The sequence below is a fragment of the Salmo salar genome, chromosome 15, assembly GCF_965601325.2.
Source record: "Salmo salar chromosome 15, fSalSal1, whole genome shotgun sequence".
Taxonomy (NCBI): Eukaryota; Metazoa; Chordata; class Actinopteri; order Salmoniformes; family Salmonidae; genus Salmo; species Salmo salar.
In genome coordinates this window covers 90,788,650-90,801,404 of record NC_138305.1, presented here as the reverse complement: position 1 = coordinate 90,801,404, position 12,755 = coordinate 90,788,650, and the positions used below count along the sequence as shown (strand labels likewise).

At 39.3% G+C, this 12,755-nt stretch overlaps 1 protein-coding gene across 3 annotated transcripts in view; it reads left to right on the top strand.

Annotated features, from left to right (window-relative positions):
- Window positions 1-12,755, top strand: part of LOC106572386 (protein bicaudal D homolog 2) — a 36,290-nt gene that overhangs the window by 8,220 nt on the left and 15,315 nt on the right. For all 3 annotated transcript variants that reach the window (XM_014146478.3, XM_014146474.3, XM_014146475.3), the window contains 2 exons: window positions 4,341-4,553; window positions 4,829-4,981. In XM_014146478.3, the coding sequence (XP_014001953.1) occupies window positions 4,341-4,553; window positions 4,829-4,981 (366 nt within the window). The remainder of the gene's footprint in view (window positions 1-4,340; window positions 4,554-4,828; window positions 4,982-12,755) is intronic.

Below are 12,755 nucleotides of genomic sequence, written 5' to 3'. Positions count from 1 at the left end.
AGTTGCGCATTTGTCTCACCTGATGATTGTGCTTGATTGAGCATGGATCACTCCTAAAAACGTTTATTAAAACACCCAAATACTTTAGTTGTTCTCAAATGTATTTGTTTGCGTCTACATTTCTACTTAGGAGCACATCATGTACTCTCCCCAATTTCGATCTTGTATAATCGCTGCAACTCTCCAAAGGGCTCGGGAGCTGAAGGTCGAGTCATGCGTCCTCGGAAACATGACCCGCCAAACCGCGCTTCGTAATCTGGAAGCCGCACCAATGTGTTGGAGGAAACACCATTCACCTGACGACCGGAGTCAGCCTGCAGGTGCGCAGCCCACCACAAAGAGTCACTAGAGCGCGATGAGCCAAGTATGATTAGGGCCGGTTGTGATACAGCCCGGGTATGAACTCGGGTCTGAAGTGATGCCTCTAGCAATGCAGTTCCTTAGACCGCTGTGCCCCTCGGGACAACCTTTTTATTGTTTATGTCAAAAATATTTTGTCTGGTAAAAAAAAAAAAATCGGTGGCTGCTAGATTCTTTTTTTTTTTTTTTTTCATCTGCCACAGCCGCTGGTGGACAAGAAATAAGATTTCCCTGCCTGGTCTTGGTTGGAAGGTTTATATTTAGCCTATGTATAACTTCATAAGCCCTTAATTTATCTGATTATTGCTCACTGTTTGAAATTGGAAAAAATTGGGATATGATTTTTTTTAGGCCGTATCACCCAGACCTACTGCATTTGAAATCAATGGTTTTTGTTTGGTATACATTTTAAAGTGGAGTCTCAGTGTAATTCTGTTACAGTGGAACTTCCCATCATGCATTGCATGTTGTGAGTAAATACCATATTTTATGTAACTGCATGTTCAGCAAAGGTTGCTTGTTCACATTCTTTAGTAAATTACATAATCGGACCAGTAGGACAGGTTATTATATATATTTTTTTTTATTACTTGTACCGAAGCTGAAGTCACTTGTCATCCCCCAAAAAGGCCAGTAACACCATTGGCCAAAAGGGTTGAGTACATGGCAGAGATCAGAATTTGTTTTCTGCGCTTGCCCATAGACGAGAGGAATCATGACATAGACAAAACACCCAATATATTTAGTTGAGCCAAATCTTTTCGAATAGCCTATTCAACTCTGCTAGAGCTGTGGCACGAAGTAGCCGAGGGCTATCTCTGTGTGCTGAAGTGTATAGATGAAGTGAGTGACCCAGTCAACGAGCCTCGCTGGCTGTGCGTCTTGTGATGGGTTGTAAAGTCATCATGGGCTGTCCTCAGAACTGGATCATTATAAACTGATTCACATGTTTGTCTCATCCTCTTCTCTTATTAGGCTACTATATGCATTTTATGTAGGTTGCACATTGCTAAAATAATATGGAAATAGGCTTAGACCAACTAGGCATTTATTTCATAAGCTTTTCTCAGCTGTAGCCTGTTTTCTTTTGACTTGTCATCTTGATATTTTTTGTTAAATTTCACTTCTTGTCGCCCCAAATATTTGTCATAAAAAAAAAAATTGCATGGACTCTGACTTCCATAATTATTCCCATTTAAAACCTGCAACTTTAGGACATTAAACACCTATTAGACTAGTTTTGAAAATATTCTTCAGAAATGTATGGTTTTATGATATTTCAGATAGTAGGATTAGGCTTTTGGTTGTTTGATTCGCAACAGCAAGGAGGGATTTCTTTTCTTCTGGTCTCACATGCATCATTTTTGTCTTAACTGCTTTGCTCAACTGTAAGCTTTGTTCAAATTTCTCATTTGATTTTTATATCTTGCTATTTGGCCTATCTCTCATTATTACCATAGGCCTCACATGTTTTGGGGTTATTCAAAAACAACTTTGAACTTTCTGAGGGCCTAGAACTGATCATGAAATAATGCGGTAGGATAAATCTATCATGCGTTAAACTGAAAGAGTGGCTTACTAGGCCAAGTCATAATCATATAAAATGTAGAGAAAATAGACAATTTGAGTTTCTATAACAATATGACACCTGAGTGTCCGCTATAAAATAGACTTCGGCTATTGGCCCAGATCATCCTACATTTATTGGAGAAAGAAAATAAAACATTTCTGACCGGTTATTTTGCACTGCCTTGTTAAGACTAGCTCTGTCTAAAATGTTTTCTTCATCCAATTCTGATCAGAGTAATTGTTTGATATTGGTATATTTTCTTTTACTGAAAACTATTTTCTGGTTGTCTGATTTAAAAAAAGAATATATATATATTTTATATGTACTTGCCCTGGACAAGCCTTAATGTCAAGCCCTGACTAATCATGAGATATAGGCCTATTTACCACCCCTGTAATACGTTTTGATGTTGAATGATTCAACAGATATTTCGCCTAGCGTAACGACCAAATGATATTAGTGGGGTAGAGGCCAGCGAGAATAGAAGGAAGTTAGGTGAAAGGGTTTACATGTCTGTGCTCGGCATGTCCTTGTTAAGAGATTACCCATGTTAAGGGATTGTTAGTTTATATAAATCGAATTAAATTGTATTGGTCACACACACACATTTTGCAGTAATATCTAACAATTCACAGCAATACACAGATCTAAAGTAAATATTAAATATTTGAACGAGCAATGTCGGAGTGGTGTTGACTAAAATACAGTAGAATAGAATACAATATATACATAAGAGATGAGTAAAGCAGTATGTAAACATTATTGAAGTGACTAGTGTTCCATTATTAAAGTGGCCAGAGATTCCATGTCTATGTAGATAGGGCAGCAGCCTCTAAGGTGCAGGGTTGAGTAACCGGGTGGTAGCAGGCTAGTGACAGAGACTAAGTTTAGAGCAGGGTACTGGGTGGAGGCCGGCTAGTGATGGCTATTTAACAGTCTGATGGCCTTGAGATAGAAGCTGTTTTTCAGTCTCTCGGTCCCAGCTTTGATGCACCTGTACTGACCTTGCCTTCTGGATGGTAGTGAGTGTAAACGCCATATGGATGCTTCACATTGATACGTCCGGGTGAAATATCTGTCTCATTGTTCTATCTGTGGTTTAATTGTTATGAATACACCATCCTGTCCATCTGCAACCTGTTTGAACAACAGCCTGTTCACTTTGTTTAGATTTTGAAGTCAAGTGGCCTACCTGGATAAGAAGATTAGCATTTCTCAGAATGAGAACAAGTTGTCAAGTCAATTCCTTATATAAATGCATGTTATGCTCCTTGCACATTTATAGAACACGGACTAGACCGCTAGCACCCAACAGTATGTGGCTAAAATGCTGCTAGCGCGCGAAAGAAACAGAAAATAAATGTTCCACAATCATGTTCTTTGATACTCCCATTTTAGTAGGGTCTGCTCTGTTCTAAATTTTGGAAGTTGAGACATGTAAAGTGCTTCGTTAGAAGGGAAATTGACTGATTTCTGATGGACCAAACAACATCAAGTGCAAATAGCGAGTTGAAACTGCTTGTTGTCAGAGAGGAAGAAGTGATCTTTTGTCTTTGTTGTTGAGTGGCAGGGGGAGGGGCTTGGTATCTGTGTGCGAGTGGGAAGGTGCACAGTTTACTCAGCACAGAAGGAGCGAAGGAGATACAAGCATTTGAAACATCGCACTAAAACATAAATTCGAATTAGTTCGATATCTATCATACCAGACTGGTTTGAGCTAGGGCAGTAGCAGCACCAGGCAGTCGCAGTAATCCTTCCCTGGCTAGTGATATGGGGCGTTGTCTTTGTGCATGGCTGCTCAACAGACATGATTAGAGACAGCTTCTCATGGGATTCTACAATCTTTTTCCTACCATCTCCAATCCATCCAACCCTCACACATAGTCATGGCCAGTGGTTCTGTGTGTGGTCCATATCCCGTAGTGACAGTTTATTTCATTGACTGATTTTCTAGACACACTGGTGACGTCATTTGGAAAAATATATTCCTCTTTGGCTTGTCCCATAGATTAAACTGGTTTGTAGTACCACATTCTCAACTGAGGAAATGTAGGCCTAAGTTATGCATGGGATGTACTCAAGACTGCTCAGATTTCGACAGCTGGTCTGTGGAGTCCTATTTCCACTGGCACAGATATACATCTTTGTTTTGGGTGTAAGTAAAAAGTGCTGTGTTTTCAGTAGATGTGCCACTTGGCACTGTGTTGTAGTTTTCACCCCAGTGATAGACCTTGTGCCATACAGACCACCATATGGTGGTCACCCAACCAACTCTCCATACAAATAAATGGAGCCCTTTTTTGCTTTTGTCTGTCTGTGTCTGTAGGCTCTGGCAGAGTCTACATGACACCGAAATAGACACTGAAATAAATGCCTATCTCTTTGCTTTGTCTCCGTCTGTGTGTACTAGGCTCTGTCAGACTCTGTGACCCACCACAAGCGTGCAGCAGCAGATGGGGAGACCCGGGAGGAGTGCCTGCTGCAGGAGACTGCCAGCAAGGAGGCTGCCATGGCAACCAGCATGGCTGAGCTTCAGGCCGAGTTACGGCAGGCGCGTATCACTCTGGGCAACGCTCACGCAGAGATCGACCGTCTGGCTGGCCTCTCCTCCCAGCTAAAGAAGGTATAAATATACGGCCTATCCATTCACTGAGATACTGAATGCTTTACACACCAATATTTTCTTGCGTATGGAAAGATAAAACTCTATTTAATGTCATTTGTTAATCTCTCCATTCAACTCAAATGTAGGTATTCCTAGTATTAGTCAAATAAGGAAATACTTTACGCCCTTAATTCCTACTAGTCTCTTTTGTGGTAATGTTTAGTAAGGAGCAATGTGCAGTGCTTCCATAACGTTAATGTGTAGTTCCACTGAGAGCGTGTTTGTGTTCACAGGAGTGTGAGTGTTGGGAGGCGGAGAAGGGCCACATGAGGAATGAGATGAAGGAGTATAAGGTGCGGGAGCTCCGGCAGCTCCAGGACAACAGTGAGCTGGAGGAGGAGAACACCTGTCTGCAGAAACAGGTGTCTGTACTCAAGGAGAACCAGGTCAGTTTCTCCCTTCTCACCTCACTGATAATCAACCATAGAAATAGAATGAATAGAAAGGGTGTCTCCATTCAAGTCAATTTCATTTTATTTCACCTTTATTTTATCAGGGAGTCACACTGAGACAAAGGTCTCTTTTTACAGATGAGCCCTGAATTACAGAAAATACACATATCAAAATATAAATACAGAATGCAATCAGAAAGATGGCATAATGGGTAATGATAGGCACTTGAGTGTACAAAACATTAGGAACACCTTCCTAATATTGAGTTGCACCCCTTTTGCCCTCAGAACAGCCTTAATTCTTTGGGGCATAGACTCTACAAGTCTACAAGGTGTCGAAAGCGTTCCACAGGGATGCTGGCCCAGTTTGACTCCAATGCTTCCCACAGTTGTCAAGTTGGCTGGATGTCCTTTGGGTGGTGGAACCTTATTGATACACGGGAAACTGTTGAGCATGAAAAACACAGCAGCGTTGCAGTTCTTGACAAACTGGTGCCCCTGGCGACAACTACCATACCCCGTTTAAAGGCACTTAAATCTTTTGTCTTGACCATTCACACTCTGAATAGCACACATACACAATCCATGTCCCAATTGTCTCGAGGCAAAATAAATTGTTCTTTAACCTGTCTCCTCCCCTTCATCTACAGTTTTTGAAGTGGATTTTACAGGTGAGGGTTCATAGTTTTCACCTGGATTCACGTGGTCAGTCTATGTTATGGAAAGAGGTGTTCCTAATGATATGTACGCTCTGTGTATCCACCTAATTTTTAAAACTCTTTTAAAAGACTAAAGCCAAACGTGGGAACTATAGATATAATTTCCTTCGCGCTTCCGCATTATCATAATTCATATGTGCCTCACTAGAAATTCTTGCATTAGCATTTCTGTTAGCTGATACATCATGACAAAAAAATACCATATTACTGTCCTGTTAATGTGCCTGGACCTTGTAGCCTAAACTGTAGAGAAAAAAAACATAACTGGTCCAAATGGGTGCCCAATCGCAGGCAGGCAAGTTATTTCAAAATGAATATGCATTCAAAACGCCAGGCTTTTGAGAGGTTATTCAAATGACACGCTATTCACTGCAGTTGACGGCGTAGACCAGCGTTTTGTACTCACTTGAAAACAATAACATTCTTCATTACATTTGTAGCCTAGGAGGATATATTTCTTGTCCCTAAAAAAACTGAAATGATAGGGTAGCTTTTCGAGCTGCGTACCCGGGAACTGTGAGGGCGTGCACTCAGCGCAGCCTCAGGAGCCCACATACTGAAGGCTACCTATGATTTTGTTATCTGAGTAACATTCACTGCGTTATTAAGCATAACATTGAGCTTATGAATTACAGTCTAATATGCATATGCTTCTACTTACGCTATAGGCTAGATCTCGAGCCTGTCTTTGTTCTGTTGCACAATTACGCACCTGGCCTCTCCGCTGCCACAACTATTCCCTTTTAATCTTGTGGAGTCCCAGGAAAAGACAGATTACAAAAGCTTGTTGGACACTTATTTCCTTTAGCCTACTAATAGTGTATTGGAGGAGAGATGCGCGCTTGCTCTTGCTTGCTAAATGTAAAATAGGCTACAGCATTAAAAGAGGAGCCCATATTTTCCTGTCTTACCGCCGTGCTACATCCTGACGAAATCGGCCTACACCATATGAGTGGCCTGCTAATGTACCTTTCTGGATCATCTGTCGAGAATAGACCCAAACTGATACAAATATGCAGTTATTTCGGTGGTTATTCAAATCAGCCTAAATCACTTCAGTTTACAGTAATTGTGTATTCACTTGATAACAATAATAAATTCCTCATTGTGCTGTGTTATAGCCCAGGTATAGTAATTTCCTTGTAGAAAAATGTAGGCCAAGGCCTAAATAATAGTGGAGCTTTGTGTGCCCATGGACCGCAGCCTGGCGGAACGCACTACAGATCTGCCATTTCATAATCTGTTAACTTATTTCTTACACTTTGATATGGAAGTATTTAGCTTATATCCCTAATATTTAGCTAATGACTGGCCTAATATTTACTTTGGCTACACATCAGTAGCCTCTCTCTTCCAGCTGTTCCCATGCGCAACAGGCTGTAGGCTACGCAAGCCTCTCCGTAATAGGCCATTCCTCTTGTCATTAAATCCCAGGAAAAGCTCTAGGATATTTTTTTTGATACTTTTTTATGCTTGGCTTAATGGCCTATTCGGGGAAAGAAGCAGGCTTGCTCTTGCTAATTGCTTAAAAAGAAGACCTAAAGGAATTGACAACCATTGGAAAATGAATCACTTGCTAACCAGTTGAGCATCGAGGCAATGACATTTACATTTTAGTCATTTAGCAGACGCTCTTATCCAGAGCGACTTACAGTAGTGAATGCATACATTTCATACATTTCCCCCCCCCCCCCCGGTACTGGTCCCCCGTGGGAATGACATGCTGTAAAAGATGCGCAGGGTAAACTGCGTTTGTTGCTGAATTGCTATGTTTAAATACGAGTTACTATATTTTTCATTAGGCCTGTATGTACAGTGCATTCGGAAAGTATTCACACCCCTTGACTTTTTCCACATTTTGTTACTTTACAGCCTTATTCTTAAATAGATTTGTTTTAAATGTATCATCAATCTACACACAATATCCCATAATGACAAAGCAAAAACACGTTTTTAGACATTTTTGCAAATGTATTAAATATAAAACTGAAATATCACATTTACATAAGTATTCAGACCCTTCACTCAGTACTTTGTTGAAGCACCTTTGGGAGCGATTACAGCCAGGGAGTCTTCTTGGGTATGTTTAAAAGCTTGGCACACCTGTATTTGGGAAGTTTCTCCCATTCCTCTCTGCAGATCCTCTCAATATCTGTTAAGTTGGATGGGGAGTGTTGCTGCACAGCTATTTTCAGGTCTCTCCAGAGATGTTAGATTGGGTTCAAGTCCGGACTCTGGCTGGGCCATTCAAGGACATTCAGAGATTTGTCCCGAAGCCACTCCTGCGTTGTCTTGACTGTGTGCTTAGGGTCATTGTCCTGTTGGAAGGTGAATCTTCGCCCCAGTCTGAGGTCCTGAGAGCTCTGGAGCAGGTTTTCATCAAGGATCTCTCTGTACTTTGCGCTGTTCATCTTTCCCTTGATCCTGACTCCCATTCCTTTTTGCTGAAAAACATCCCCACAGCATGATGCTTCCACCAGCATGCTGTGGGATGTTGCCAGGTTTCCTCCAGACGTGGCGCTTGGCATTCAGGCCGAAGAGTTCAATCTTGGTTTCATCAGACCAGAGAATCTTGTTTCTGGGGATTGGTCAGAGTCCTTTAGGTGCCTTTTTGCAAACTCCAAGTGGGCAGTCATGTGCCTTTTACTGAGGAGTGGCTTCTGTCTGGCCACTCTACCATAAAGGCCTGAGTGGTGGAGTGCTGCAGAGATGGTTGTCCTTCTGGAAGATTCTTCCATCTTCACAAAGGAACTCTGGAGCTCTGTCAAAGTGACCATTGGTTCTTGGTCACCTCCCTGACCAAGGCCCTTCTCCCCTGATTGCTCAGTTTGGCTGGGCGGCCAGCTCTAGGAAGAGTCTTGGTGGTTCCAAACTTCTTCCATTGAAGAATGATGGAGGCCACTGTGTTCTTAGGGACCTTCAATGCTGCAGAACATTTTTTGTACCCATCCCCAGACCTGTGCTTTAACAAAATCCTGTTTTGGAGCTCTACGGACAATTCCTTCGACCTCATAGCTTGGTTTTTGCTCTGACATCCACTGTCAACTGTTGGATCTTATATAGACAGGTGTGTGCCTTTCCAAATCATGTCCAGTCAATTGAATCTACCACAGGTGGACTCCAATCAAGTTGTAGAAACATCTCAAGGATGATCAATGGAAACAGGATGCACCGGAGCTCCATTTCTAGTCTTATAGCTAAGGGTCTGAAAACTTATGCAAATAAGGTATTTCTGTTTTTTTTAATACATTTTCAAAAATGTCTAAACCTGTTTTATCTTTGTCATTATGGGGCATTGTGTGTAGATTGAGGGGGAAAATGTATTTAATCATTTTTAGAGTAAGTCTGAAAACCTTCTGAATGCACTGTATGTTGAAGTGTGTGTAATATACACTACCGGTCAAAAGTTTTAGAACACCTACTCATTCAAGGCTTTTTCTTTATTTTTACTATGTTTTACATTGTAGAACAGTGAAGACATCAAAACTATTAAATAACACATGGAATCATGTAGTAACCAAAAAAGTGTTAAACAAATCAAAATGTATTTTATATTTGAGTTTCTTCAAATAGCCACCCTTTGCCTTGATGACAGCTTTGCACAAATATATAAATATTTATTTATATTTTTATATACATTTCTTTTTTTCTTGCTGCATATACATATATTTTGCATTCACATTTTACATACATTGTACTTTTATATAAAGCAGTCACATAACAATAATACATTACCAAACATAAGCTCTTTAATCCCAAGCCACACTCAACCCATGCCACCTATCACCATAGATAGATAGGTAGATAGGTTTCCCACCATCACCATTTGGAGCGGCAGCGTAGCCTAGTGGTTAGAGCGTTGGACTAGTAACCAAAAGGTTGCAAGATTGAGTCCCCGAGCTGACAAGGTACAAATCTGTCGTTAACCCACTGTTCCTAGGCCGTCATTGAAAATAATAATTTTCGTTCTTAACTGACCTGCCTAGTTAAATAAAGGTAAAATGTAAAAAAATAGACGACGCTCATTTGGTTTCCATGTGCCATATGTTTTTCTATTGCACTGTGATGTTTTACGTAATTTTTTTTAACCTTTCTAATCGTATAGTATCCACAGATTGTGAGCTAAAGATAAACATTTCCTACAAGTGTTATATTATTTATTGACTGACTATGGCTTTCCAAATCGCCCAACCATTCCTGAACCTTCGACCAGAAACAAGCTACATAGGGGTAATACCAGAATAAATGATCTATTGATTCTCTCTCTATTCGCATGCCCCATATATATTTATGTATATAGCAATAATTTTATGTAAGAATTTAAATCAAGTGATGTTTTTTTGTACCAGTTCATAAAATATCATCGAAAATATATATTTTTGCAACCTGTATGGTGCAGCTGTCAACATTTTTGTCATCAAATGAAACTGGTATTTGAAAAAAATGTTTTACCATAAATAATGCTTTTTTTTTATGAATCATTATATTTGAGTTTAACCATAACATTTGTTGTAATATTTTTCTTTTTTTTTTCTGGAGGACAAAACTGAAATTGTAATTAAGAAAGGCCGATACTTTAACCAAAATGTCATTTTCAATTAGTTGGAAATTAGAAGTTATCTGTATTAAGGCAAAATGGCAATTTTAAAAGGATGAGCCTTTCTTAATAATCTAATGGGAACCATTTTGGGTTTAAGTATAACTTTTATATATATATATATATGAGTGAAGCTTTTAGTGAGAGGTTTAAAGCTTTAATATTTAATCATTTTAGCCCCCCAAACTCATATTCATTATATAAATAGGCACGTTTAATTTTGTCTGGCTTAGCATTCCAAATTAAAATAAATATTTATTGCTCATATGACTTAAATGAGTCTGGAGTAGGCAGTGCCATTTAGTAAATAAGTAAACTGATAGGACCAAAGAGTTCATCAATGTGAAATATTTACCTCTCCATGGTTGCAGAATTCTTTCTATTTTTGCTAACTTTCTATTGAAATTGATTGTGGTAAGTTAATTTATGTTTTTGAGATGAATACCAAGTATGTCTACTTCACCATCCGCCCATTTTATTGGTAAACTGCAAGGTAGTGTACACAATTAATTTTTTTACAATCCATTACGTAATATGGTTTTAGTCCAGATAGTCTAGAAAAGTGATCAAGATCTTTAATGATCTGTCGCAGTCGGCCGCGACTGGGAGGTCCATGGGGCGACGCACAATTGGTTCAGCGTCGTCCGGGTTAGGGAGGGTTTGGCCGGCAGGGATATCCTTGTCTCATTGTGCACTAGCGACTCCTGTGGCAGGCCGGGCGCAGTGCACGCTGACCAGGTCGCCAGGTGTACGGTGTTTCCTCCGCCACATTGGTGCGGCTGGCTTCCGGGTTGGATGTGGGTTGTGTCAAGAAGCAGTTGGGTTGTGTTTCGGAGGATGCATGGCTCTCGACCTTCGCCTCTCCTGAGTCCGTACGGGAGTTGCAGCGATGAGATAAGACTGTAACTACTACCAATTGGAAACCACGAAATTGGGGAGAAAAAACGGGTGTAAAATTTAAAAAAAAAAAGATCTTTAATGAGACTGCAGGGATCCAGATTGCGCACTTAAGAAACTTGAGTCATCGGCATACATTGACACTTTAAAAGAAAAACATTTTATCCCCTGGATTTCTAACCCCTTCATGTTCTTGTTGGATCTAATTTTAATAGCTAGCATTTCAATGGCCATAATAAGTAGATATGGAGACAATGGACATCCTTGTTTTACTGCTCTTAAAAGCTCAATACTTTCTGAGAAGTAACCATTATTTACTATTTTACTTCTGGGGTCGCTGTATTTAACTTTAACCCATTGTGTAAAAGATTCACCGAAATTAAAGTAATCCAGGCATTTATATATAAATTCTAGTCATACTTTATCAAACGCCTTTTCAAAATCTGCTATGAAGACCAGGCCTGGTATCTTTTGATATTTCATAATGTTCAATTGTTTTCAAGTAAATTATCTCCAATATATCATCCATGTATAAAACCTGTCTGATCAGGATGAACAATATCTGGTAAAACCTTTTTTATTCTGTGCGCTATGCATTTCGCCAAGATTTTCACATCACATTATTGACGTGTTAGAGGCCTTCAGTTTTTTAAATAGACTGGATCTTTATACTTACCACCTGGGTCCTGTTTTAGTAGTAATGAAATCAGACCTTGTTGAGTACCTGGAAGTCTACCATTTGTATAGGAGTAATTAAAACATGCTAATAATGGATCTTTGAGTACATCAAAAAAGGTCTGATATTTGTATACCATCAAGCCCTGTTGTTTTTCCAGACTAAGGCAATAAAATATTTTCAAAGTTCGTCTTCTGTAAGTTGGTCTTCACACAGGTCTTTCTGTAAATTTGTTCATTTTACATTTTATTATTATGAAAGAAATCCTTAGTTAACATCATTCAGTGGAAATGGAGACAAAAGAAAAAAAAAACATGCAGAAAATATTTTGCTTCCTCTTTCAAAATATAATTTGGTGACTCATGAATGACTCCATTTAACGAGTTTCTGTAAATTATTTTTGGTAGCATTTCTATGTTGAAGATTTTTTTTTTTAAGAAAGAAAAAAAAGGTTGTGCGTTTTTCACAATTTTCCGTCCAATTTCCTTTATTTTTGTCATACATTACACTTAATTGTTCTTGAATAAGTACCTCCATTTCTTTGTTTTTCCTCTAACCTATTTAGTGCCTCTAGTACAGTTTCCATTACCATCTACATGCACTGTTACTTTCTCCATTTCCTTTATTAGTCTAATCTCTTTTGACCTAAACTGATTTTGTTTAAATGAGTATTGTATTGAATGGCCTCTAAAAGTACATTTTTAAGTGTCCCATACAATAAGGGGATCTGCTGTACCTATATTGTGCAAAAAAAGTTAATTCTGAATTATTTTGTCTAAGTTGAGAACAAATTGTCATCCAATAGGCTTTGATTAAATTTCCAATATCCCCTTCCATGTGGAAATTCTGTAAGAGTTATATGGAAGCCAATTAGATGGT